Here is a 23,390-nt window from a genome sequence, read left to right on the forward strand (position 1 = left end):
CGAGATTGCGCCACTGCACTCCAGCCTGGGCAACAAAGTAAGACTCCATCTAAAAAAAAAAAAGAAGAAATGTATCATTTTATCAGCCTTGCAGTGGATGAGTGACTAAACTCCCTTAGGCCGTTAGAAATATTGGAAGTAAATTCCTGGCCATCTTCACAGTTACCTTGTTGGAAATCATTGCCTTCTAACTAACTAGCTGGGTGACTTTGGGCAAACCACTTACATAGGTATAACAATAATTATATAACAACAACAATAATAGAATTCTTGCTTATATCCGGCAGGCAAATGAGCTGTGAGATGGGAAAAATTCAAAGCAGTATAAAAGCAGAATGTGTTCTCTTTTAGCACTGGGCTACAAGGAGCCATTAGGAAATATAGACTTCTACCCAAATGGAGGATTGGATCAACCTGGCTGCCCCAAAACAATATTTGGAGGTAAGCGCGGATACTTTATATTTTGTAAAATAGTGGTATAAAAAGGCATATTTGGAGGCCGGGCATGGTGGCTTATGCCTGTAATCCTAGCACTTTGGGAGGCCGAGGCGGGTGGATCACCTGAGGTCAGGAGTTTGAGACGAGCCTGGCCAACATAGTGAAACCCCATCTCTACTAAATACAAAAAATTAACCAGGTGTGGTGACGCATGCCTGTAGTCCCAGCTACTCAGGAGGCTGAGGCAGGAGAATCGCTTGAACTTGGGAGGCAGAGGTTGCAGTGAGCCGAGGTCGCGCCACTGCACTCCAGCTTGGGCAACAAGAGTGAAACTCCATCTCAAAAAATAAAAAATAAAAAAATAAAAAGGCATATTTTGGCCAGGTGCAGTGGTGCACACCTGTAATCCCAGCACTTTGCGAGGCCAAGGTGGGAAGATTGCTTGAGCTCAGGAGTTCAAGACCAGCCTGGGCAACGGAGGGGAGACGCCATCTCTACAAAAACTAAAAACAAAATTAGCTGGGTGTTGTGGCACACTCGTGGGCTCAGCTACTCAGAAGGCTGAGGTGGGAGGATTGCTTGAGCCTGGGAAGCAGAGGTTGCAGTGAGCCATGATCATGCCGCTGCGCTCTAGCCTAGGCAACAGAGTGAGACCTGTCTCAAAAAAGAAAAAAAAAAAAAAAGAAAAGAAAAAGGCATATGTTTAAAATCTGACATTATTCCACATGTAGTAATTTTTAATAGAAAACAAACTTCCTGAGAAGATACAGGTAGTATAAATATAAATTATAAATTATAACTCAAATATACTGCTTTTAAAAGTATAGCCACATGTTTGAAAACTATTATGAATTATTTCTCTCTCCTGAAAAGGTATGTCTTTGACCTAGAAATTCCACACCTGGAAATCGCTCCTAGAGAAATAATGGAAAATGGAGACAAGAATTAGAGTGCAAATATGTTCAACATAACATTATTTATAATAATTACAGCTTTCAAAATCATTTAAATGTCCAGCTTACAAAAATTATTAAATGAATTATGGTATGCTCACAGAAAATATAATTCTTAAAAGTCACGTTTTCAGAGATTAATAAAAATTCTTACAATGTGGTAAGTCAAAAAGACAAAACCATATAATACAATGCCAATTTTTTAAAATCTGTATTTGTACAGATGTAAATCTGGATCAAAAGACTGAAAGTAAATGCTCCAAATAGTTATTACGGGCAATCTGTTGATATCAGACTTTTAGGTGTTTTTGCATCACTGTTTCCTATCATTTTGTGTTTTTCAAATAATTATATATTACTTTTACAATGAGAAAAATCTCAAAAACATAAATGGGGAGTTAGAGGGCAACATAAAAGTGAGGTGACTGACAGAATATGACGACCTTCTTCTTCGTCGTCATTGTTTTCTTTCTCTCTCTCTCTTTTTCTTTCTTTCCCTCTCTCTTTCTCCCTCCCTCCCTTCTTTTTTTTCTCTCTCCTTGCTTCCTTCTTTCTTCATTCCCTTCCTTCCTTCCTTTCTTCCTTGCTCTCTCTTCCTTCCTTCTTTCCTTCCTTCCTTTCCCTTCCCTTCTCCCTTCCCTTCCCTTCCCCTTCCCCTTCCTTCCTTTCTCTTCCTTCCTTGTGATCCTCCTGCCTTGGCCTCCCAAAGTCCTGGGATTACAAGTGTGAGCTACACCTGACATCAATAACGTCAGCATACCCCGAGAACGACCCTTACGGCAGACACAGCTGACAGCAACACTTCAGTAATGAGGGTTGCCATGTGGAGGTTGCTGGGTGGGATGAGGGTGCTAAGTGAAGATGCTATATAAGGTGCATGCTTCTTACAAGTGGTTACAGTTCTCCTGTCTGACCTGTTGCCACTGGACTGTCCCTGTATGTAAGTTCCTCCAATAAACTGTAGGTATTTTTCACTGGCTCTAGGTCTCTTCTTTAGCCTTTTGAACCTGGTGCCATCCTTACTGAAGTCAACAGGGGCCCAGCACAGACAACCATGCCTGGCTGCCGATAGTGTTTCTGACTGTTTTATTTCAGCGGTTATAAGTACAATGTATACATTTCTGGTTTTAAAATATTTGAAAACACGCTTAATTTGCTGAGTTAGGAAAAGATCCTAAACCACAAAAATACATCTATCATCACCATTATTTCATAATAAAGGGCATTTTAACGCATACACCCGCAAAAGAAAGGACATAAAACCAGAACATGCAGAACTTTACATTAATTGCAGTTAGCTTAATGAAATATTCAGTCTCATCTGTGTGGTTCCCACACTCTGCTACAGACTCGTGAACACATTGTCATAAACCAGCACTAGTCCAGAAATGGCATTTTAGAACTACTGAGCAGTTGTATTTTCCAATGACCTTCAACATCTGGCAGGTGTCCCCCATGTCTCTCTTGATTGCCTGCCTGGTTTCTGTGCAGTGCCAGGCCCCGTTGCTTTTGACATGAATAAAAAATGTGGCAGGATCCGAATGACTCTTGCTCTTAAGTTTTCGGCAGTTGTTGGGATTATTGGCACTGAACAGTACCAGACTGAGGAAGCTCGTAAGAACCAGACTTCTAGTTAAACCCTCGAGTAGCCGGGCGCGGTGGCTCACGCCTGTAATCCTAGCAGTTTGGGAGGCTGAGACAGGTGGATGATAAGGTCAGGAGATCGAGACCATCCTGGCTAACACGGTGAAACCCCATCTCTACTAAAAATACAAAAAATTAGCTGGGCGTGGTGGTGGGTGCCTGTAGTCCCAGCTACTCAGGAGACTGAGGCAGGAGAATGGAGTGAACCCAGGAGGCGGAGCTTGCAGTGAGCCGAGATCTCGCCAGTGCACTTCAGCCTGGGCGACAGAGCGAGACTCCATCTAAAAAAAAAATAAAATAAAAATAAATAAATAAATAAATAAATAAATAAATAAATAAACCCTCGAGCAGAAATAAAGCAGAGGGGTTTCAGCAAACAGCAGAACCCGCTAGAGGTTGCATTCATTCATTCATCCAACAAATACCTATTAATTTGCCATGTGTCTGGCACTGTGTTAGGATCTGGAACTATAGGAGAACAGTTCAGTATAGTATAACAGTTCAGAACAGTATAATAGTTCAACTATCCTGGTGAACTAAATAGGCAAAGTCTGTACACTGAGAAAAGCAGAGTCAAAGTTATTCTATTCAAGATAGAAGCTAGTACTCAGCCGGGTATGGTGGCTCATGCCTGAAATCCCAGCACTTTGGGAGGCTGAGAGACCAGCCTGGGTAACATGGTGAAACCCCGTATCTACTAAAAATGCAAAATTAGCCAGAAGTTGTGGTACGAGCCTATAATCTCAGCTAGTCAGGAGGCTGAGGCAGGAGAGTTATTTGAACCCGGGAGGCGGAGGTTACAGTAAGCCAGGATCATGCCACTGCACTCCAGCCTGGGCAACAAAGCCAGACTCCATCTCAAAAAAAAGCTAGAAGCTAGTACTTGATTAGATCTAGTAGTGGTATGTAACAGTGAAAGATTGGTTTTTAAATGCTGCAACGCTGGAGAGTAAGTGGAATAAGAATGGGAGAATTTTGATAATCACTGAATTACTGGAGCGGGGATGATATGGGCATGAGGGTTCTTTGTATCCTTCTCTCGATTTTTGTGCCTGTTTGAAAATTCTGATAATAAATGTGGCAGGGGAGTGAGAGAACTCCATAACTGAAGCTAGTTGTTTGCATTTTTCGACCTTTCTCTAAGTAAATATATCATATGAAAAGGCAGAATGAAGAGGAACTAGTTAATGATTTGCAATTTCTTTTTTTTTTTTTTTTTTTTTTTGAGGCAGAGTCTTCCTCTGTCGCCTAGGCTGGAGTGCAGTGGCTCGATCTTGGCTCACTGGAACCTCCACCTTCCAGGTTCAAGAGATTCTCCTGCCTCACCCTCCCAAGTAGCTGGGATTACAGGCATGTGCCACCATGCCTGGCTAATTTTTGTATTTTTTGTAGAGACAGGCTTTCACCATGTTGGTCAGGCTGGTCTTGAACTCCTGACCTCATGATCTGCCCATCTCAGCCTCCCAAAGTGCTGGGATTATAGGCATGAGCCACTGCGCCCGGCCAGCAATTTACTTTTATGATAACAATTTTGGTAATTCCTTCTGATTCCCCATGACCTAGGGGAGGTTGGTCTTGGACCCAAACACCCTCACCATGGGTGGATGTCAGCTTGATGAGCAGACACAGCATCTTTGTAGTCTGAAGTAGCCCTGCAATGTTAGACCAGCGGCTTTCAAACTTACATGCTTCAGGACCACGTGGAAAACAGGGGACAGTGTTTGTTAAAATGCTGATGCCTGCACCTCCTCTGAATTAGAAGTATTTAAGGCTGGACCTGAACTCTATTTTAACAAGCGTGATTATGATGCAGGCAATCTGTGGATCAAGCATTGGATGGCAGTGAAAGATACCTCAATTGCTACATGAGCGATCAAGGTCTTTCTTTTTTTCTTTCTTTCTTTTTTTTCTGAGATGGAGTCTCACTCTGTTGCCCAGGCTGGAGTGCAGTGGCACAATCTCAGCTCGCTGCAACCTCTGCCTCCCGGGTTCAAGCGATTCTCCCTGCCTCAGCCTCCTGAGTAGTTGGGACTACAGGTGCCCGCCACCACACCCATCTAATTTTTGTATTTTTAGTAGAGACGGGGTTTCTCCATGTTGGCCAGGCTGGTCTCAAACTCCTGACCTCAGGTGATCCACCTGCTTTGGCCTGCTAAAGTGCTGGGATTACAGGCATGAGCCACTGCGCCTGGCCCAAGGTCTTTCACCAAAGCATATTTGCCCTAATTCTTGCCACAACCTTAATTTGATTTCATCTTTTCTCCTCCCACTTGCCAGCATGAATTCTTATCTATGGGATTTTATAAAGATTAAATGAAATAAAATACACTGAAACAGACGGCACAGGGCCAGATGAGAAATAAGTGTGTGTGTAAAATATGTGATATAGTATTATTAAATGCTTCAACTGCTCTACTCTTTCATCACTTCTTTTACAACCAAGGATTTCAGTATTTTAAATGTGACCACCAGAGGTCTGTATACCTGTACCTGTCTTCCCTGAGAGACAGCTGTGCCATCACTGCATACCCCTGTGACTCCTACCGGGATTATAGGAATGGCAAGTGTGTCAGCTGTGGTGCATCACAGAATGAGTCTTGTCCCCTTCTGGGTAAGTCCAACAAGCAGTTTCCTCTCTGATTCACAAAGAACTAATTTTTGGTATGAATCCCAGAACCACTTTATCATGTAAAAACTGGCCCCACAATTGTATTAAAAACTTGTTTTTCTGCTGGGCACAGTGGGCTCACGCCTGTAATCCCAGCACTTTGGGAGGCCGAGGCGGGAGGATCACTTGAGGTCAAGAGTTCGAGACCAGCCTGGGCAAAATGGTGAAACCCTGTCTCTACAAAAATACAAGAAGTAGCTGGGTGTGGTGATGCGTGCCTGTAATCCCCGCTACTTGGGAGGCTGAGGCAGGAGAATCGCTTGAACTTGGGAGGTGGAGGATTCAGTGAGCCGAGACCGCACCATTGCACTCCAGCCTGGGCAACAGGAGTGAAACTCCATCTCAAAAAACAAAAAACAAAGGGAAAAAGAAAAGAAAAAAGAAAAGAAAAGCAACTGTAGAGTATTCCATCCAGAAGGCAGTACAATCTCCCTGGACCCTCTATTCTAGCGTGGAAAAGAAGGTTCCAGAAGAGTTTCCAAGCTTACCCAGGGTACAGTCACTCTACACAGCCTGCTCCTGTGGGGACAGCAATACCCTCTCTGTGCATACAACCTCTCTGCTGGGAGAGGGTCCACAATAAGCCCAGAGACCCTCCTGCCAAGTGAACTTTTTCACAGATTCATGTCTGTGTAAATATCCTCACTCCACATTCCAGCTCTTGTGTGCACCTACAGCAGGTGGAGTGAGGTAATAGATATTGTGGAGGCTGCTTGGATATTCATTCACTAGGGATTAGTACAGATATTCTAGGTGGTTAGGACTTTGAAACTGGATGGCCATGAGGATTTTCTATTTTTTTCCAAAAGGAAAAATCCAAGTTAACAGCAGGGCATGGTATAGACAAGGGATTCTCAACCTTTTTTTTTTTTTTTTTTTTTTTTTTTTTTTGAGACGGAGTCTCGCGCTGTGTCACCCAGGCTGGAGTGCAGTGGCGCGATCTCGGCTCACTCCAAGCTCCGCCTCCCAGGTTCACGCCATTCTCCTGCCTCAGCCTCCCAGTAGCTGGGACTACAGGCGCCCGCCACCACGCCCGGCTAGTTTTTTGTATTTTTAGTAGAGACAGGGTTTCACCATATTAGCCAGGATGGTCTCGATCTCCTGACCTCGTGATCCGCCCGCCTCTGGCCTCCCAAAGTGCTGGGATTACAGGCTTGAGCCACCGCGCCCGGCCGGGATTCTCAACCTTGATTGTGCTTTCGAATCACCTAAGGAGTTTTAACACAATACTGATGCCTGGGTCCCACCCTGGATCAATTAAGGCAGAATGTGAAGGCCATTCTCTAGGGCTAGGGACAGAGGAGAGAAAGAGGCCCCTCTGGACAGCACACAAAGGAGGACACTCACCTGCTTAGTGACACAGTCATGTGGCAAGCCCAGGTCTACGCAATATAGGGGCCCCATTGTCGTTCTTCAAGAAAGCACACTGCTTAGGGCCGGGCACGGTGGCTCAAGCCTGTAATCCCAGCACTTTGGGAGGCCGAGATGGGCGGATCACGAGGTCAGGAGATCGAGACCATCCTGGCTAACATGGTGAAACCCTGTCTCTACTAAAAACAATACAAAAAACTAGCCAGGTGAGGTGGTGGGCGCCTGTAGTCCCAGCTACTCGGGAGGCTGAGGCAGGAGAATGGCGTAAACCTGGGAGGTGGAGCTTGCAGTGAGCTGAGATCCGGCCACTGCACTCCAGTCTGGGCGACAGAGTGAGACTCCGTCTCAAAAAAAGAAAAAAAAAAAAAAAAAAAGAAAGCACATTGCTTTGCAAGAGAGATGCTATTTTACGTATGAACTTGAATCTGTTTTAATCTAGAAAATGAATATATTACTGAAAAACATCAGTGTTATTTTTAGTCCACACCAGTGTGTGCCACACCCCGCACCCCCCCACCTTGCTACTGATAACCAGTAAAGGGGGAAAACCATTGGAGGGTCCTGTTGCCCTTCAGCTCTTAGGAACAGGGTTGGCCAGCAAGATGGGTCACCCTGCAGGCCCTCACCATGGGGAATGGAGGTGGAGGGAGTTTCTCTCAGAAGTGGTGGATACAGTCAAACTCAATGTTCTTGCTACCTTAGTTGCTTTTACGTTTATATAATACATGCTAATCTTACAATTTTTAAACTTGTTTTATAGGCTATCGTGCTGATAATTGGAAAGACTATTTAAGGGAGAAAGATCCTCCAATGACGAAGGCATTCTTTGACACAGCTGAGGAGAACCCATTCTGCAGTGAGTGGTGAATGTGGTTGTTGACTTTTGCCTCTTATTTTGAGGATGGCTGAGTCTCAGCTTCCTGGCTACTTCTTGGCAAATACGGGCCATGATGAAGCATCAACTTTGGAGCTGGAAGGGCCGAGGTTGACTCCTGAGTCTACCACATAATAGCTGTGGGACCTTTGTTATCAGGAGAACCTGCTCCTGATGGTTACATGGGTTCTTTTCTATTTCCTAAGTGTCTCGGCTGGTTTGAGAAATAACGGGAAAGAGCACAAGAGAGAGAAATTTAAAGCTGGGTGTCCTGAGGAGACATCACATGTCGGCAGGATCCGTGATGTTCCCTGAGTTGTAAAACCAGCAAGTTTTTATTAGCAATTTTCAAAAGGGGAGGGAGTGCACGAATAGGGTGTGGGTCACAGAGATCACATACTTCACCAGCTAATAAAATATCACAAAGCAAGTGGAGGCAGGGCGAGATCACAGGACCACCGGATGGGGTGAAATTAGAATTGCTAATGAAGTTTCAGGCACACATTGTCATTGATAACATCTTATTTAGAAGACAGGGTTTGAGAGCAGACAACCTGTCTGACCAAAATTTATTAGGTGGGAATTTCCTCGTCCTAATAAGCCTGGGAGCGCTACAGGAGGCCGGGGCTTATTTCATCCCTTCGGCTTCGACCATAAAAGGCTGCACGCTTCTAAGGGGGCCATTTATAGGCCTACCCTCAGGGCACATTCTCTTTCTCAGGGATGTTCCTTGCTGAGAAAAAGAATTCAGCGGTATTTCTCCTATTTGCTTTTGAAAGAGGAGAAATATGGCTCTATTCCGTCTGGCTCACTGGCAGCCAGAAGTCTTATCTCTGGTGTTCCCTGAACATTGCTGTTATCCTGTTCTTTTTTCAAGATGCCCAGGTTTCATATTGTTCAAATACACATGTTCTACAAACAATTTGTGCAGTTGACACAATCATCAGAGGGTCCTGAGGCGACATTCATCCTCCCCAGCTTATGAAGAAGATGACAGAATTAAGAGATTAAAGTAAAGACAGGTGTAGGAAATCACAAGGATATTGATTGGGGAAGTGATAAGTGTCCATGAAATCTTCACAATTTATGTTCAGAGATTGCAGTAAAGACAGGCATAAGAAATTATAAAAGTATTAATTTGGGGAACTAATAAATGTCCATGAAATCTTCACAATTTATGTTCTTCTGCCATGGCTTCAGCCGGTCCCTCTGTTTGGGGTCCCTGACTTCCTGCAACACTTGGTCAAGTCATTTGACTTCTCTGAGTCTCAGTGTCCTGACTGGTCAAATGGGGGTAATAATGCCTGTCTTCTGGGATATTAGGTTTAATCTGATGCAATTTAAAAATATTAATTTAATAAAATCTCAACAAATCAGAGTTGTTAGTTTCACTGGATGACCATTCTAATCACTAAGATCTTCCAGAAAATTGCTTGATTCCCCAAGAGACATAAAATTGAGACTAGGAAAAATCAGGTGTCGGCCGGGCGCGGTGGCTCAAGCCTGTAATCCCAGCACTTTGGGAGGCCGAGACGGGCGGATCACGAGGTCAGGCGATCGAGACCATCCTGGCTAACACGATGAAACCCCGTCTCTACTAAAAGATACAAAAAACTAGCCGGGCGTGGTGGCGGGTGCCTGTAGTCCCAGCTACTCCGGAGGCTGAGGCAGGAGAATGGCGTGAACCCGGGAGGCGGAGCTTGCAGTGAGCCGAGATTGGGCCACTGCAATCCAGCCTGGGCGACAGAGCGAGACTCCGTCTCAAAAAAAAAAAAAAAAAAAGAAAAAAAAGAAAAATCAGGTGTCAGCCATATCTACAGGTCAGTTCCAGCTCTAAAGCAAACACGATGACCTAAAGGCCTCGAGAGGTTGAGTATTCCATATGGGAATTAAAGGGGGCAGCCGATGATTAGACGCCTTGGGAAGCAACTAGAATTTCCCTGGGCAGATATGTTTTTCCTACAGTGTTGTACCCATTTTCACTTTCCTTGGGAACAACTATTTTTTTTATTTATTTTTTGAGACAGGGTCTCACTCTGTTGCCCAAGCTGAAGAGCAGTGGCGCAATCTCAACTCACTGCAACCTCTGCCTCCTGGGTTCATGCGATCCTCCTGCCTCAGCATCCCGAGTACCCAAGACTACAGGTGCACACCACCATGCCTGGCTAATTTTTGTATTTTTAGTAGAGATGGGGTTTTGCCATGTTGGCCAGGCTGGTTCTCAAACTCCTGACCTCAGGTAATCTGCCCTCCTTGGTCTCTCAAAGTGCTGGGATTACAGGCATCAGCCACCGCACCTAGCCGATTTTAATTTTTTATTTTTTTGAGACAGGGTCTTGTTCTGTCACCCAGGCTGGAGTGCGGTGGCACAATAATGGGGCACTGCAGCCTCAACCTCCTGGACTCAAGCAATCCTCCTGCCTCAGCCTCCCAAGTAGCTGGGACTTCAGGCATGTGCCACCATGCTCAGCTAACTTTTTGTTTGTTTGTTTCTTTTAGAGACAGAGTCTTACTATGTTGCGTAGGCTTGTCTTGAACTCTTGGGCTCAAGCAATCCTCCTGCCTTAGTGCTCGGATTACAGGTGTGAGCCTCCATGCCAGGTGTGAGCAACTCTTTTAAAAGAGCCTGCAGGCTGAGCATGGTGGCTCGCGCCTGTAATCCCAGCACTTTGGAAGGCCAAGGCAGGCGGATCACTTGAGGCCAGGAGTTCGAGACCAGCCTTGCCAACATGGTGAAAACCCATCTCTATTAAAAACACAGAAAAAAAAAAATCCAAAAACAAAATACAAAAATTAGCCGGGCATGGTGGTGCTCGCTTGTAATCCCAGCTACTCAGAAGGCTGAGGCCAGAGAATTGCTTGAACCCAGGAGGCAGAGGTTGCAGTGAACCGAGATTACACCACTGCACTCCAGCAACATAGAGAGACTCTTTAAAAAAAATTAAAAGAAAAGCCTGCGGATCACTGGGTTTCCCTCTTTCTTTGGAGCCATGTGTGGCAGTCCAGGATTTGGCACCTACCTGGTCTGTATGGGGCAAGCCCCTGAGCAACTTGGGCCATAAAATGGCAAATCCAGGACTGACCTTATTCCTTCGTGGGACTGTCATCTCCCTGATTAGTTCCTGTTGTAGTGTGTTTTAATTTTATCTTTAAAAAAAAAAAAACCCATAAGACATTATTCAGGTAATATTTGTATAGATGTACCCACATATTTACCACTTTTTTTTTTCTCCGAGTCTGCTGGTTAGGGAATGCCACTTTATTTTTATTGTCATCCTTTCTTGCATTTTGTAAATACAGGCAAGTGTGCTGAGTAATAATGGGGGCAGTCCAGAGTATGGCAGGAACTTCAAGAAAGGAGACCTGACTTAGTCTGGGGTCAGGGAAAGCCTCCTGGAAGAATGACATTAAACTGAAACTTGAAAGGTGGGCTCACAGAGCTGGCAAAGTAAGAGTGCCCAGGTGGGTGAAGGCCCAGGAGCCTTCACAGTCCTGGGAGTGCAAGTGGTTGGGCATGATTGGGAAAAGGATGAGGAAGGCTGGATAGGCTGGCAGACATGGCCCAAATTGTGGAAAGCTGTCTCAGCCATGAAGGGTCTCCAAATGGCCCCTTAGTTGGTTGAGTCTAAAATGGGCAGGAATTGATGTGAACCACACTCAGTCACAGGCCCTGAGACTTCACCATACCTGGAAACATTGGTTCAACGATGATGCCTGACCATGGTTACTGGAAACCAGTGAACTCTGCTAGCACTCATTCCATCTTTACCAAAGAGAAGAGAAGGGAATATTAGAAACTTCTGCCCTGTATTTTTGCAGAGAAACTAGAGAGAAAGAGAAGAGACTCAGTGATTAAGGAGGTTCAGTTTTTAGGAACCAACCCTTCAGGGTAGTATCTCTCGCTTACTGTATTCTCTCTCTTTTTTTGCAGTGTATCATTATTTTGTGGACATTATAACATGGAACAAGAATATCAGAAGAGGGGACATTACCATCAAATTGAGAGACAAAGCTGGAAACACAACAGAATCCAAAATCAATCAGTAAGTTGAGGTACAATTGTTTGCAGTGCACTGTTTCCCTTTTTGCTCAGAGAAATTAAATCACAAATCCACCTACTTTGTTATTTATAGATCTATGCTTTTCCTTGTTCTATAAAAGATATAAGGGGACCTATTGCTTAGTTGCTTCCCTGGCTCTTGATCTCCCAGGCTCTTTACAAATGGGATTGGTGCAAGGGTTTTCTTTCCTTCCCTCCTTCTCTTCTTCCTTTCTTTCCTTCCTCCCTTTTTCCTTCCTGTCCTCCCTCTTTACCTCCCTTTCTCCCTTCGTTCCTCTCCTCCTTACTTCCTTTGATTAAACATGTAATACTAAAGTTATCCTTGTTTGCTATGAAGGATTTAAACAATAAAGGAATATGCTGATTTAATTATCCCACATTGTATACACAGATCAAAACATCACCTTTTATCCACTAAATCTATATAATTATGATTTCTCATTATCAATAAAAAATAATTAAAAAAAGGAATTTGCAATATAAAAGTACAAGTCCTTGCCGAATCTCACCAACAATCCCAGCCCCAAAGGCAAAAAACATCTCTACCCACACACATTTCTATTCTTTCATGAGCTCATAATACATATGTAAACATATATAATACATATATAACATATATATGTGTGTTTGTATATATATGTTTCTGAAACTCAGGAAATGTTATTTGCTGCTGGGCATGGTGGCTCAGGTCTGTAATCCCAGCACTTTAGGAGGCCAAGGCAGGCAGATTACTTGAGGTCGGGAGTTCAAGACTAGCCTGGCCAACATGGTAAAACCCCATCTCTACTAAAAATACAACAATTAGCATGTGTGGTGGCGGGCGCCTGTAGTCCCAATTACTTGGGAGGCTGAGCCATGAGAATGGCTTGAACCCAGGGGTGCAGAGGTTGCCGTGAGCCAAGATCACGCCACTGCACTCCAGCCTGGGCAACAGAGCAAGACTCCATCTAAAAAGAAAAAGAAAAAGAAAAAGGAAAGAAAAGAAAATGTAATTTGCAATAAAAATTGGAAACATTCTAAAAATCTAACAATGGGAAAATGGTAAATGTAAATATTCCCACTATACATTGAAGTCATTTATAAAACACGGACAAGGAAATGCTTATAATGTGCTAAGTGAAAAATGTAGAATATCAAATTATATAAAGCATAAAATTAGCTTAACAATGTAAAAATCAATGAAAAAGAAACATGCCAAAATGTTACATTGCCCTTTGGGTGGTGGGAATTTCAGTGGTTTTTTTTTTTTTTTCAACTTCTCTTTTCTTTTTAACTTTCTGATGGATATATACATATATATGTTTAAAATTAATTAATACTTTAGAAAATCTTTATTTTCAGGAAAAGGGGGGAGGAGGCTTTAAGCAAAGGAACTTGAAGCTCATTTTATTCAGGAAATGTTTTCTGGGACCTACTGTTTACCAAGCACTTGGGCTGTCTCTTGGTCACATCCATAGAAGACTGGGTAGAATGTCATCTGAAAGTGGCAGTCACCCTACGGGTTCATTGTGTAGATAAATAGAGAAAGTGGATGTGGGGTGGGTGGTTTGTAGGTGGCTTTTTAAAATGCATTTTTGGATCATAATAATAACAACCTTTGTTTATTGAACTAAGCATGTTATACAAATTGGCGAATGCAATTATACCAAAACCCTATGAGGTACCATTACCATTCCCATTTCATCTATGAAGAAACTGAGGCTCAGAGAGACCAAGTAATTTGGCCAGTATCACACAGCTGATCAATGTGAATCAAGTGAAATCAGAAGCAGGTCTATCCAACCCCAGCACCTATAGTTTTAATCACTACATTAGATTCCTCCCATTAAGCTGTATTGCTCCCCGTACCCCCACCATACTTGAAGTTTGGGAGTGCAGCGGTGTTTTTTTTGTTTGTTTGTTTTTTGTTTTTTTGAGACAGAGTCTAACTGTCCCCAAGGCTGGAGTGCAGTGGCGCGATCTCAGCTCACTGCAAGCTCCACCTCCTGGGTTCACGCCATTCTCCTGCCTCAGCCTCCCTAGCAGCTGGGACTACAGGCACCCGCCACCACACCCGGCTAATTTTTTGTATTTTCAGTAGAGACGGGGTTTCATTGTGTTAGCCAGGATGGTCTCGATCTCCTGACCTTGTGATCCACCCGCCTTGGCCTCCCAAAGTGCTGGGATTACAGGCATGAGCCACCCTGCTGGGCTGGTTATTTATTTATTTATTTTTTTAGGGTTCCCTGCTGATCTGTTTCATAGCTAATGTCCCCACATCCACGGTGGGGCAGCATTTTCAGGGAGATCACCGCTATGGGGCGCATCTTGAGGAATCTTCAGTGAGGAAGCAAGAGCAGAGATCTTACCTAGAATTTAGAATTTTCTATTCTGGAGATTCTAAGAACTAGCAGGGAAGATTGTGCAATTATATAATGAAATTTTCCCACTTAGCAAAACTTAAGAATTCTGTCAATAATTTGTTACATATTTGCTTTACATATGTCTTAAAATTTTTTTTTTTCTTGAAACAGGGTTTCACTCTGTCACACAGGCCAGAGTGCGGTGGCGAGATCATGGCTTACCGTAGCTCAACCGCCTGGGCTCAAGCGATTCTCTGGGCTCAGCCTTCAGAGTAGCTGGAACTAAGTGCACCACCATGCCTAGCTACTTTTTAATTTTTTTGTAGAGATGAGGTATCACTATTGCCCAGGCTAGGCTTGAACTCCTGAGCTCAAGCGATCCTCCCGCCTCGGCCTCCCAAAGTGCAGGGATTACAGGCATGAGCCCCCACACCCAGCCCAATTTTAAATTTTATACAGTGAATGTCTCCTAAGTAGGAATTCCTAAATTTGGAGTTTTGTATCTTGATTAAGATAAATACCTTAACATCTTTAATGCACATTCTTATTTTAGTCCTGTTTGTGAAAACATCACTATCAATCAGAGAATATGTACAAAAAGAAAATAATCGTTATATTACATGGTGAGATTATGGGTACTCTTCTCTTTTTTTCAAGATGAACTTTATCATTTTTTAAATTATTTTTACAATTTAAGAAAAAGAAAATGATATTAGAGCATGTACCCTGAGTTGATCCAGTCTTACCAGACTATGGGAATAGATGAAGTCACAGTCAAGGTTATTATTGGTCTGGAGACTCTCCCCGGATTCATGTATTTGTATTTGCTTTTTAAAAAAATCATTTTGAAAGGCCAAGCCCAGTGACTTATTCCTGTAATCCCAGCACTTTGGGAGGCTGAGGCAGGGGGATAGCTTGAGCCCAGGAGTTTGAAACCAGCCTGGACAACATAGCAAGACTCTGTCTGTACAGAAAACAAACGAACAAACAAACAAACAGTGGGCTTGGTGGTATGTGCCTGTAGTCCCAGCTACTCAAGAGGCTCAGCCGAGGGGATCACTTGAATCCAGGAGTTTGAAACTACAGTGAGCTATGATTACACCACTGCACTCCAGCCTGAGTGACAGAGTGAGATCTTGTCTCAAAAAATAAAATTAAAAATTGAGAAGTAATTCACATAAAATTCACCCTCTTTTTTTATTATTTTATTTTATTTTATTTTATTTTTGAGACAGAGTCTCGCTTTGTTGCCCAGACTGGAGAACAGTGGCGGGATCTCTGCTCACTGCAATCTCCACCTTGCAGGTTCAAGTGATTCTCCTGCCTCAGCCTCCCAAGTAGCTAGGATTACAGGCACCTGCCACCATGCCCAGATAATTTTTGTATTTTTAGTAGAGACAGAGTTTCACCATGTTGGCCAGGCTGGTCTGTAACTCCTGACCTCAGGTGATCCGCCTGCCTCAGCCTCCCAAAGTGCTGGAATTACAGGCGTGAGCCACTTTGCCGGCCACATTCACATTTTAAAACATACAATTTGGCTGGGTGAAGTGGCTCATGCTGGTATCCCAGCAGTTTGGGAGGCTAAGGCATGGGGAATCACTTGAACTCAGGAGTTTGAGACTAGCCTGAGCAACATGGCAAAACCCATCTCTACAAAAAATACAAAAATTAGCTGGGTGTAATGACTTGTGCCTGTAGTCCCAGCTACTCAAAAGGCTGGGAGGTGGGAGGATAGCTTGAGGAGGCAGAGGTTGCAGTGAGCCAAGATTGTGCCATTGCACTCCAGCCTGGTCAACAGAGACAGACCCTGTCTCAAAAAAAAAAAAAAAAAAAAAATTAAAAAAATCTTAAAATAAAGTATACAATTTAGTAAATTTTAATATAGTCACAAAATGTACAACAATCACCATCATTTAATTCCAAACCATTTTCATCATCTCAAAAAGAAACCCTATATCCTTTAGTAGTAATTCTACATGTCTACTCCCTACCTGCTGGCAACCACTAAACTTTCTCTGAATTTGCCTATTCTGGACATGTCCTATAAAGATAATCATACGATATGTGGCCTTTTGTGCCTGGCTTTGTTTGGCTAGTTTAATGTTTTCTTTTTTTTTTTTTTTTGAGATGCAGTCTCGCTCTTGTCACCCAGGCTGAAGTGCAGTGGCGCGATCTCTGCTCACTGCAATCTCCACCTCCTGGGTTCAAGCAATTCTCCTGCCTCAACCTCCTGAGTAGCTAGGATTACAGGTGGCCACATAACGCCCAGATAATTTTTGTACTTTTAGTAGAGACAGAGTTTTGCCATGTTGGCCAGGATGGTCTCGAACTCCTGACCTCAGGTGATCCGCCCACCTCGGCCTCCCAAAGTGCTGGGATTACAGGCGTGAGCCACCGCGCCGGGCTTAATTTTATATTTTTAGTAGAGATGGGGTTTCTCCATGTTGGTCAGGCTGGTCTCGAACTCCCGACTTCAGGTGATCTGCCTGCCTCAGCCTCCCAAAGTGCTGGGATTACAGGTATGAGCCACCTCACCCAGTCAGTTTAATGTTTTCAAGATTCATGCACGTTGTAGCATGTAGCAATATTTTGTTCCTTTTTGTGGCCAGTGTTCCAATGTATTTATATGCCACATTTCATTCATCAGTTCATGGGCATTTGGATTGTTTCCACTTTTTGGCAATTATGAATAATGCTGCTATGAACATTTGGATAAAAGTTTTTATGTGACCATGTTTTCATTTCTCTTGGGTATATACCAGGAATGGAATTACTGGGTCATACGGTAATTCTATGTTGAACATTTTTAGGAACGGCCAAACTATTTTTGGCAGTTGTACTATTTCGCATTCCCACCAGCAATGTATGAGGGTTCCAATTTCTCCACATCCTTGCCAACACTTGTTATTGTCTTTTAAAGAAAATTCTTTTTTGGCCAGGTGTGGAGGTTTACACCTGTAATCCCAGCACTTCGTGAGGCCGAGGTGGGTGGATCATCTGAGGTCAGGAGTTGGAAACCAGCCTGGTTAACATGGCGAAACCCTGTTTCTACTAAAGTTACAAAAAATTGGCTGGGCACAGTGGCTCACGCCTGTAATCCCAACACTCTGGGAGGCCGAAGGGGGGCAGATCACGAGGTCAGGAGATCGAGACCATCCTGGCTAACATGGTGAAACCTCGCCCGCCAAAATACAAAAATTAGCCAGGTGTAGGCGCTCGTAAAGTCCCGAGGTACTGAGGCCGAGGCAGAGAAGGTTGGAACCCAGGAGGCAGAGGTTGCAGGAGTCGAGATCGTCATGCCGCACTCCGTGCCGCGACAGAGCACACCATCTCAAAATAAAAACCCAGCCGGGTGTGGTGGCACATGCTCGTAATCCCAGCATTGGAGTTGAGGCAGAATTGTTAAAACCAGGTAGAGGCTGCAGTGAGCTGAGATATTGTGACTCCAGCCTGGGCAACAAGAGCAAAAACTCCGCCTCAAAAAAAAAATTATTTTTATTGTGGTAAAAATAAATAACATAAAAATTACCATCTTAATCATTTTTTTGGCGTACAGTTTAGTAGTGTTAAGTATATTCACATTGTTGTGAAGTAGATTTCCAGAACTTTTTCTTTTCTTTTTTTTTTTTTTTTTTTTGAGACGGGAGTCTCTGTCACCCAGGCTGGAGTGCAGTGGCCGGATCTCAGCTCACTGCAAAGCTCCAGCCCCGGCTTTACGCCATTCTCCTGCCTCTGGCCTCCCTGCAAGCTGGCTTACGCCATTCTCCTGCCTCAGCCTCCCGAGTAGCTGGGACTACAGGCGCCTGCCACCTCGCCCGGCTAAGTTTTTGTATTTTTAGTAGAGACGGGGTTTTACTGTGTTAGCCAGGATGGTCTCGATCTCCTGACCTCGTGATCCGCCCGTCTCGGCCCCCAAAGTGCTGGGATTACAGGCTTGAGCCACCGCGCCCAGCCAATTTCCAGAACTTTTTCATCTTGTGAAACCAAAACTCTACACCCATTAAACAACTTCCCTTCCCCCACCTCAAAGTAAACACCATTCTACTTCCTTTTTTTTTTTGAGACGGAGTCTTGCTCTGTCGCCCAGGCTGGAGTGCAGTGGCGCGATCTCGGCTCACTGCAAGCTCCGCCTCCCGGGTTTAGGCCATTCTCCTGCCTCAGCCTCCCGAGTAGCTGGGACTACAGGCGCCCGCCACCTCGCCCGGCTAGTTTTTTGTATTTTTAGTAGAGACGGGGGTTCACCGTGGTCTCGATATCCTGACCTTGTGATCCGCCCGCCTCAGCCTCCCAAAGTGCTGGGATTACAGGCGTGAGCCACCGCCCCCGGCCTCTACTTCCTCTTTCTATGAATTTGACTATGTTAGATATCTTATATAAGTGGAATCCTACAGCGTTTGTCTTTTTGTGACTGGCTTATTTCACTTAGCATAATGTCTTCTATGTTCATCCATGTTGCAGCATGTGACAGGATTTCCTTCATTTTTTTTTCTTGGAAACTCACTGATTGATTGATTTGATTGATTTATTTTTTTGAGACGGAGTCTCACTCTGTTGCCCAGGCTGGAGAGCAGTGGTGCAATCTCGGCTCACTGCAACCTCGTCCTCTCAGGTTCAAGCGATTCTCCTGCCTCAGCCTCCCGAGTGGCTGGGACTACAGGTGCATGCCACCATGCCCAGCTAATTTTTTTGTATTTTTAGTAGAGACGGGGTTTCACCATGCTGGCCAGGCTGGTCTCAAACTCCTAACTTCATGATCTGCCTGCCTCGGCCTCCCAAAGTGTTGGGATTATAGCCGTGAGCCACCACGCTTGGCTGATTTCCTTCTTTTTTAAGGCTGAATAATATTTCATTGTATGCATATACCACACTTGTTTATTCTTCCATCAATGAACACTTGGGTTGCCTCCTCCTCTTGCCTATTGTGACTAGTGCTGCTATGAACATGGGTGTGCAAATGTCTCTTTGAGACTCTGCTTTCAATTTTTTTGGACATATCCAGAAGTGGAATTTCTGGATCATATTGCAGTTCTATTTTTAATTTTTTGAGACACCACTATACTGTTTTCCTTAATGGTTGCACAATTTTCCAATCCCACTGACAGTGCACACAGGTTCCAGTTTCTCCACATCCTCACCAACATTTGTTATGTTCTATTATTTTGATATTAGCCATCTGAATGGGTGTGAGATGATTCTGTGTCTTTTGAACATTTACATCACTTTTTTTTTTTTTTTAAATTTTGAGACAGAGTCTTGCTCTGTCGCCAGGCTGGAGTATAATGGTGTGATCTCAGCTCACTGCAAACTCCACCTCCCAGGTTTAAGCAAATCTCCTGCCTCAGTCTCCTGAGTAGCTGGGACTACAAGCGCGAGCCACCATGCCCAGTTAATTTTTATATTTTTAGTAGAGACGGGTTTTCACCATGTTAGCCAGGATGGTCTTGATCTCTTGACCTCGTGATCTGCCTGCCTCAGCCTCCCAAAGTGTGGGGATTGTAGGCATGAGCCACCACGCCCGGCTTCCATCACTCTTTGAAACATTTCCTAACTTTCTGGCACACGGGTTTCCAGGATCACTTTGCACATTTCCTGCCCCAGCTGTGGAATCAATCATTTCTCCAGGGAGCCCTAGTTTCTTTCAGTAGAGATGGTATCAAGAAAACAAAATCTGGGCGCCTTTCAGATTAGTTTTATTTGTGGCACTTCTGTACTCCTTGGGACTTAGACATGATCCCAGTGGGGTGACAGATACCTCGTCACAATCACCCCATTCCCAAAGTAAGAATTAATGTTGGCCAGGCTCAGTGGCTCATGCTTGTAATTCCAGCACCTTGGGAGGCTGAGGCAGGCGGATCACCTGAAGTCGGGAGTTCAAGACCAGCCTGTCCAATATGGAGAAACCCTGTCTCTGCTAAAAATACAAACATTAGCCAGGAGAGGTGGCGGGTGCCTGTAATCCCAGCTACTCAGGAGGGTGAGGCAAGAAAATCACTTAAACCCATGAGGCAGAGGGTGCAGTGAACTGAGATCGCACCACTGCACTCCAGCCTGGGCAACAGAGCAAGACTCCATCTCAAAAAACAAAACAAAACAAAACAAAAAAACACAAAGGATTAATGTCTAGAGCAAGCCTTCTGTTCCTGAAGCCAGGGGCTCCATGGTCCTTCCACCTCCCCAGAAAGACACTGACTGAACTGAACCTCTCCAGTGATATACCTTAACTTCAATTTGGTTTCCCACCTATAGAAAACATCTCTATACACTTGGAAAAAAGTATCGGACTCTGGATTTGCCTCTTTTAAGGTTCATCTTGAGAGGGAGAACTAAATAAAATGCATGCTTAGGCACAATTCAATTAACATTTAGTTTGGCTAAAGATGTACTTAGGCATCTAGGGATGCAGTTTAATGGAAAGATCATAACTTTGAATTCAGTCAGAACTGGGCTGGAATCCCTTCACTGCTGCATATAAGGCCTGTGACCTGGGGAGCTTGATCTCTGTAAGCATCTGTTTCTGTCTATTAAATGAGGAGAATAATGCCCCCCTCGCAGAATGTTTCAGGGGGTCGGGGAGATGAGTCAAGAGACAAGGACATCACCTGCTGTGTAGGAGGCAGTCATTAGCATCATATCGCTCTAATGTCATTTTGGGTCACTTACACAGCCCTTTGGAGTCAGCAGACTTTGCCCACCAAAGTTGACTAGTTCTTGGGAGGTTACTATACTCCAGCCTGGGCAATAGAGTGAACACTGTCTCAGAAACAAACAAACAAACAAACAAACAAACAAACAAACACATCAGCTAGTGCAGGCTATGGGGTGAAGTAGTTTACCAGTGACTTGTAGGCTTCAAAACTGCTTTCTTTCATTAGTAGTCTTTATCCATTTTTCAATATTATTTCTTCCTTCCAGTGAACCCACCACATTTCAGAAATATCACCAAGTGAGTCTACTTGCAAGATTTAATCAAGATCTGGATAAAGTGGCTGCAGTTTCCTTGATGTTCTCTACAGGATCTATAATAGGCCCAAGGTACAAGCTCAGGATTCTCCGAATGAAATTAAGGTCCCTTGCCCATCCGGAAAGGTGAGCTGAGGGTAGACAAAATGCTAGTTTCCAGGGATATTGCTGGATCCTGTCCAATCTGCTTGGTCTGATGTTTTAATAAGACTCTATTATTCACAATGAGGGACATGATGGGTTTTCCAAAACTAGTTTTTATTATAAACAAGTAGCCCAGGCTAAGTGTAGTGGCTCATGCCTATAATCTCAGCACTTTGGGAGGCCAAGGTGGGAGGATTGCCTCAGCTCAGGAGTTCTAGCCAGCCTGGGCAACATATGGAGACCCCGTCTCTACAAAAAAAAAAAAAAAAAAAAAAAAAAAAAAAGGCTAGAAAGCAAATAGCCCATCCCAGCTGGATTTGGTGGTGCATGCCTGTAATCCCACTATTCAGGAGGCTGAGGCGAGGGGATCACTTGAGCCCAGGAGTTGGAGTCCAGCCTGGGCAACATAGCAAGATCCTATCTCAAAATAAAAACACAAAATTAAATTTAAAAAATTTAAAAATAAAAACAGGTAGCCCAGTAATCCAAGAAAATTATACTGCATGTACTTAAAGATAGATGGCCTAGTAATCCAAGGAAATACTGTTGTTATATGCTGAGAATTATACAATTCTTCCCTAACTACCACACTACTTGTAAACTGGTAATTTGTTGTAGAAAAGAAAGCTTTGTATAATTTGGCAAGCTGATAAAACAGAGCCTAGTATAAAAAAAGTACAGAAAATTGGAACATATTATTCCCTTGACCACAGGTGTGTCCACCATGCCCAGCTAAGTTTTGCATTTGTGATTTTGTATTTTTAGTAGAAAAAAAATTTTTGTATTTTTAGTTTCGCCATGTTGGCCAGGCTGGTCTTGAACTCCTGGCCTCAAGTATCCGCCCGCCTCAGTCTCCCAAAGTGCTGGGATTACAGGCATGAGCCACCGCACCCTTGACAGTATGAAAGTATTATATTGAATTTCTTAAATTTGATAATGGCACTGAAAATGTCCTTGTTCTTAGGAAATATACAATGAAGTATTAAGGAGTAAACAATCTATTCTCAATTGCTCCAGAAAAAATAAGCAACAATGTATGTGTGGGGAGAGAGAGACAGACAAACAGAGAAAGAAGGGGAGAAGGAGAGAAAGAATTATTGTTATTTTTTAAAGTACGGAGCTGTGTTGACATGTATGTTTTGTGACAAATGCCCCTCTACCATATAGTCCTAGCATCTAACCTGTGGACAGAGAGGGAGACAGGAAATGATGTGAGCAGTTAGTACTTTATGAATTCCTTTTTCTTGAAAGTTTAGGGACTGAGCATGGTGGCTCATGCCTGTAATCCCAGCACCTTGGGAGGCCAAAGTGGGTGGATCACCTGAGGTCAGGAGTTCGAGACCAGCCTGGCCAACATGGTGAAACCCCATCTCTACCAAAAATATAAAAAATTAGCTGGGCAGTGGTGGCGTGTGCCTGTAATCCCAGCTACTTGGGAGGCTGAGGCAGGAGAATTGCTTGTACCTGGGAGGCGGAGGTTGCAGTGAGCCGAGATCGTACCACTGTACTCCAGCCTGGGCGACAGAGTGAGACCCTCTCTCTCTCAAAAACAAAAAAACAAAAAAACAAAAAAAGAAAGTTTAGGGTACCCTAAAACATTTAATAATACAAGTTTCTCCTAAGAGGATAGTCATTACATCCTAAAACTTTTTTTTTTGTTTTTTTTTTTTTGTTTTTTTTTTTTTGAGACGGAGTCTCGCTCTGTCACCCAGGCTGGGGTGCAGTGGCTGGATCTCAGCTCACTGCAAGCTCCACTTCCTGGGTTTATGCCATTCTCCTGCCTCAGCCTCCCGAGTAGCTGGGACTACAGGCGCCTGCCACCTCGCCCGGCTATTTTTTTTGTATTTTTTAGTAGAGACGGGGTTTCATCGTGTTAGCCAGGATGGTCTCGATCTCCTGACCTCGTGATCCGCCCATCTCGGCCTCCCAAAGTGCT

General features: G+C 43.9%; 1 protein-coding gene across 2 annotated transcripts in view; it reads left to right on the top strand.

Moving 5' to 3' along the window:
- LIPH (lipase H) overlaps nucleotides 1–23,390 on the top strand; it is a 63,821-nt gene that overhangs the window by 37,899 nt on the left and 2,532 nt on the right. For both annotated transcript variants that reach the window (XM_003894718.5, XM_003894717.5), the window contains 5 exons: nucleotides 352–441; nucleotides 5,479–5,646; nucleotides 7,835–7,930; nucleotides 11,880–11,991; nucleotides 21,263–21,436. In XM_003894718.5, coding sequence (XP_003894767.1) covers nucleotides 352–441; nucleotides 5,479–5,646; nucleotides 7,835–7,930; nucleotides 11,880–11,991; nucleotides 21,263–21,436 — 640 coding nt within the window. The remainder of the gene's footprint in view (nucleotides 1–351; nucleotides 442–5,478; nucleotides 5,647–7,834; nucleotides 7,931–11,879; nucleotides 11,992–21,262; nucleotides 21,437–23,390) is intronic.

Source organism: Papio anubis, chromosome 2, assembly GCF_008728515.1.
Source record: "Papio anubis isolate 15944 chromosome 2, Panubis1.0, whole genome shotgun sequence".
Taxonomy (NCBI): domain Eukaryota; kingdom Metazoa; phylum Chordata; class Mammalia; order Primates; family Cercopithecidae; genus Papio; species Papio anubis.